This window comes from Phaethon lepturus, unplaced genomic scaffold, assembly GCF_000687285.1.
Source record: "Phaethon lepturus isolate BGI_N335 unplaced genomic scaffold, ASM68728v1 scaffold6217, whole genome shotgun sequence".
Classification (NCBI taxonomy): domain Eukaryota; kingdom Metazoa; phylum Chordata; class Aves; order Phaethontiformes; family Phaethontidae; genus Phaethon; species Phaethon lepturus.
Genome location: NW_010553980.1, coordinates 107399 through 112758, shown reverse-complemented (window position 1 = coordinate 112758; position 5360 = coordinate 107399). Strand labels below are relative to the sequence as shown.

The window sequence follows — 5360 nt, the reverse complement described above, 5'->3', positions numbered from 1 at the left end:
TCCCTACACCTAATGGGGAAGGACCCGAGAGGTTTCTTCTCTGGCCAAGCAATGCCAACCTGTTTGCAGCTCCCTTGAGGTGTTCGCAGGGCAGTGGCTGAGCTGGGAACATCCCTGCATTGGTTTCCCTCCTCATTTTGGTATATTTGTAGGTAGACTGAACATGATTTTATAGCTCAGTCCCTGTCTCAGGCTCTGGATAGATGACATCCTTGGCAAGGTAGGATGAGTGAAGACTGATGCTACGCTAGTTTTGCAGAGCTCTTCAGGCCTGTGTTCAAGGGAGAGCAGCCTTGGTTTCCCTGGGAGCTTCTCTTGTAGTACCCTGTCTTGCAGGGGCTCAGCAACCTCCCACCAGCAGCAGACTAAACCCTGCCTACCAGTATGAAACCGCGCATTGGGCTGAAATGGTGTTTTAGCGCAGATTGGAGATGCAGTGTTAAGGACAGTGCCTCAGCCTCATGACTGGAGCAAGGCAGTCTAAAAAAGAGCATGAGAGACTGTGTTCTTGAAGTGCTTCACAAGGGAGAGCAGAAAATGGACCCATCTTTTTTCCTGGCAGAACCAGCAACCTTATTCTCCCTAGAGGAGGTAGACATTACAGCCGAGGCACAACCTGCCTCTCTGCTCTAACTGATCTCCCAAACAGCACAGTCCAAAACAGGCTCTCTCGCCGTCTCAGAGGGATGCTCGTGCCCACTGCCAATGCCTCGTGGAACTGCTTCACACAACAGCGTGCTCCTAAGGCTGATACCGTGCTGAAGCCAAGCACCCCCCGCCCCACATGCCAGCCTTGCCCCGGGACGAGTCTGAGAAACACTCATGCCCTGGGAGGCCAGGGCCTGTCCCGGTGTCACTGGGGAAGAAAGCTCGTTCTTGTATTGTCTTTGGCCTTTATGAAGGAAAAGAAGCTTTCCAGATGTGTGGTCCCCAGGACTGCAGCCTCACATCTTCCAGCTGCATTTAGCTGCCAGTTTTTCTGCCTCGTGCAGCCATGGAGCAAGCAGCTACGAGCTCCCTTCTCTGCATGTTGGTGTGTGATAGGCAGTGAAATCCCTCTGTGTCCCAAAGGAAGCTGCCTTTTGGGACAAAGGCGCTTATACCCAGCAACCGGGAACTCAAAATACCTAAGGGGTCTTTGTTTGTCAGGTCAGCTGTCTGCCAGTGGGACACTCTGGCAGGGACGGGGGCTGCAAGGGGGTCAGAGAGGGTCGGTGGTGCGGGAGTGCCTGGCATCCCTCAGCAAGCAGCAGTTCTTATTGCGGCATGGTTCACCAAGCCCACAGCCGGAGCCGGTTGCTCCCAGGCACTGGAGGCCAGGGACGCTGGGAGTCTGTAAGAGAGACTCAGGTGGACTTTGCCCAGTTTAACTGCAGAAATTGGAAAAGTGGTAAAATGGAAGAGGCTCACTTTAGACCCAGTTCCCTAGAAAAAGCACAATAAATAAATAAATCCCCCTAAGCGTTGTTAGACCTTTGTGGGCTTCCCAGAGAAGACAGAGAATTTTACTGGTCTGTAAAATTGCCTGGTGTGGCACTAGGATCAACACCTGCCAGCGGAGCTAGAGGTGACGTGTACTGGGATGGCTCTACACGCCTCCCAGGGCCCTGCGTGTAAGACCATTGCTGGTGGTGCGACAACTTACCCTGCTCTCCGCACGGAGGGAGGCTGCGATCGTGGTGCCCTGGCTGATGGAAAAGGGATAGTGAAAAGATCCTGCCGTGGAGAAATACAGGCATTGCTCTCCAGGGAGCACTGCATCCCTAGGGCTGCTCTACGCAGGGGCTGGAGACTGCCTGCAGGTTGTGTGCGTGGCAAGGCTGGGCGCTCCCCGACACACAGACCTGCTGCTCAGGGGTCTGCGGCAACCACCTTCCCTCTCTGCTTGCCAAATACCTCCATCGCTTCTTCCCTTTCCTCCTGTCACTTGATTTTTAGCTTTTGTTCTCTGTCTGTGGCAGCAGCAAATTTGAAGTAGGGATATTTGCATGCTGCCGTTGCTGAACCTCTTTGCAGTCTATAGTATGTTACTGCCATTTGCTGTTAGCACAAGAAGGCCATAGATTTTGTTAGAAAAGTTGTGTCGTTCTGATGTCTTTTTGTCAGTCCTTCCAGTGGAGCAGCCCCACAGTCGGACTGTCTTGGGACAGAAAGAGGAGTTTCAGCAGAGGAAGCCAGAAGGGTGATTTTCCTCCCCATGTTGGCAAAAGCCTCCATCACTCCATAATAACAAAAACCCCCAACTGTTCTTTAGCAGAGGTTCCACCCAGTCTTATGGCTTTTCGCTAAAGCTGAGTTAAACCCCTTTCCCCAAGAAGAGATGGGCAGACCCCTCTTGTTTTTCCTGCAGGCTTCTTGACGCAGCTGAATGTACTAAAATCCCTCCTGTTAATCTCACGTGTGTGTTGATACTTCTTCCTTCTGGACTATAACCATGTGGGATGGAGAAAGGGAGGGAGGGAGGTGTACGTATTATATAGGACATACAGAGATGTGTCCTGCATAGTGGGATGTACAAAGAACCAGTGAAACAGAAGTGTTGGCTGACTATTTTTTAAACATCACCTGTTCCTTCACAGACATTTCTTTAGAGGTCGTTATTGTATTTGAAAAATGTGGCAGTAATGAGATAGTAATATATCCCTCACTTCTCACCTGGGAATGTTTACCTTTGATGACAACAGGTATCAGCTGCAACTAAATATGGTGTAGCTGCAAGGCATGACTAGTACAAATTGTCCAACACAGTTTTAGAAGCTATTGTTTGTCCTGCTTTGCTGGTTTTAGCTAACCTGCTCAGTCCTGGCTCAGCTTCACCTGCTGTCAACATCTGTTGTCACCACCAGGTAATTTACTGGGGTAAACCTGTCTGTGGGCTGTTTAGATAAGACATCAAGCAGTCATTTCTGCATACACCCTTCTGCAGCTCCTCCTTGCCTTAGCAGTTCTTCTAGTGTGCTGCTGCTCCCACCATGCCCATGTGCCTCCAAGATGCCTCCAGCAGCCCCAGCCCTGCCATCCACGCTGCTGCTCCCAGCCAGCCCATTCCACATTCACTGCAGTATCACCCACTCGTGGCTCCCAAAAAGCACTCTTGGCTCCTCAGCACTCATTTCTGGAGGAGTTCTCCTCTTCCAGCTGTTCTTTCTACCAGGAGGGGACCTTTAGAGCCATGTTCCCAGCGGTAGGGCAGCAGGAGGTAGCTGAAGACAAGGGCATTTAAAAAATTAACAGTTGAGCCCCAAATGCCTGGATGCTAATCCCTTTGGTGCGCCATCAAACCCAACAGAGCCATTAGGGAACAGAGACAAAGGAGGGAAACAGTTTGGATTTTGTTGTGGGTCGTTCAGTCCCGTCAAGAAGGAAGGAAAGCTCTGTATGTGCAATTTCACTGTGCTAGCTGTCCGTGGGGTTACTGCTGATGACAGGGGTGAAATGCCAAGAATCGTTTCAAGGAGAACAGTATGAAAGCCTTGGAGGAAGTGCTGTACTGTAGCTTAGTCACAAGGAGGAAGGTCACAGCAAAATCTCTTGCTTTTACCTAAATATGCGGACTTTTGTTATTCCACCTTCACACAGGCTACCACAGGGTGAGCTCTACCAAGACAAGAGACAGCACAGAGGGAGCATGGCAAAGACAGGCTTGGTACACAGTGAGGGAGGGGACTAAAAAGGGGACAGGACAGGAATGAGTCTGACCTTCAGTCCTGCATTTACAATGCATTTGGTTCAGCAAAATATTTCCTTTTGTTGTCTGGGATGTTCTCTGCATCTGCTGTCATCCAGATCTAACCTTTGCACCTCTGCTCGTGCCATCACAGTTTACAATACCTGTGTTACCTCTGGGATAGCTTAGGGTATAAAGGGTATTTTCCAGGGATGAAGCTGCTAGTGTTCCTCTGAAACCTTTTATGTGATCTCTGGCTGTACTGGTATTGATCAGGGGGAGGTCGTTTGGTGATATGGCGTTTGGAGGAAAGAGATGAAGCTGTTTGGGATTAATAAAGAGACTAGGTAGCAAGAATATGATGGCTGTAGAAGAAAAGGGTGTGATATCTCTACCTCTGGCAAGGTTTCCAAGGTGTAAGAATTAACTGGAGCACACATGTAGATACCTGGAGGCTCATGAGTTTTGCATAGGTCTTGCCAGTGGAGAATGTCCATGTTGCATCAAGCCAATGGTCTCTTCTGTCCTGGCAGTCTGTCTCCGTCTGTGGCCATAAGAGCTTGCTTGCAGAAGAGTAAGGATAGGAGAAGGAGGTATGGCACTCACCCACCAACCGAAATGTTCCCCTAACCTCCTGTTCTCTTAAGCTTTTCTTACTTTTTTTTTCCACTGGAGCTGTGTGCACATCCTCACAGCGGCAAGTTGGGGACTAGTCCCTACCCCAGCAGGAAGAGCGACCGTGTGGGATTCCTATCTCCTGGTCACTTTTGAGACCCAACTCTATGCTTTTTGCTTCTTCCTCCCTATAGGGCACATGGCCCAGATGCTATGATCCTCGTGGATGGGCAACCTCGACAAGCCAAAGGGGAGCTAGGGCTATCCCAGATGCTCCACATCGCTAGCCAGATCGCCTCTGGAATGGTGTACCTTGCCTCCCAGCACTTTGTCCATAGAGACCTGGCCACCAGGAACTGCTTGGTCGGAGCCAACCTGCTGGTGAAGATTGGAGACTTTGGGATGTCAAGAGATGTCTACAGCACTGATTACTACAGGGTAAGGCAGCTCCAGCGGCAGTTTGATGCTCAGAGCAAAGGGAGACTAGGAAATGTTACAGTAAATTAGTTTTTGGAGCTCTTGGGCTCATTCACTTGGTTATTCCCTCACTGAAACATGCACAAAGGTGTTGATCAGGCATCCCTGAACCACTGTCCTCACACCTTTTCAGTCCTGGGCATGCTTGTAGTTCAGACATCCATGCAGATGCCTACACATAGAGCTCTCTGTGATACCCCAGCACACAGTCACATGCTTTGGGATGGCTCTGAAGTCATCCCATTCTTCCTTCCTATTTTTTCTCCCTGTTTTTTAAAGACATTGATAAATTAAACGTAATCCAAAGAGATGACAAGACTACAGGCTGTGACCTCTGGTGTTAGATTAAAGAAACTTAATACAGGGACCTAGAGAAAAGGCAACTGAAAGACTGACAGATAAGTGCACAAAATATGGAAGAGGAAATAATAGGCAATTTAGGTTTGACCTCAAAACACTTTTTTCCAACAGGGTCATCATTTAGACAATGGAATAATTTGCCAGTGGTATGTTGCTGAGGGCCTGCCATTAAAGAAGTTCAGGAAGCAACTAGATAAAAATGCCTGGGTTTAGGGCAGAGGCTAATCCTGCACTCGTCTCT

General features: G+C 49.4%; 1 protein-coding gene across 1 annotated transcript in view; it reads left to right on the top strand.

Moving 5' to 3' along the window:
• Window positions 1–5360, top strand: part of NTRK3 (neurotrophic tyrosine kinase, receptor, type 3) — a 98052-nt gene that overhangs the window by 61552 nt on the left and 31140 nt on the right. Inside the window, exon 5 of the mRNA XM_010291680.1 lies at window positions 4477–4720. Within this exon, the coding sequence (XP_010289982.1) occupies window positions 4477–4720 (244 nt within the window). The remainder of the gene's footprint in view (window positions 1–4476; window positions 4721–5360) is intronic.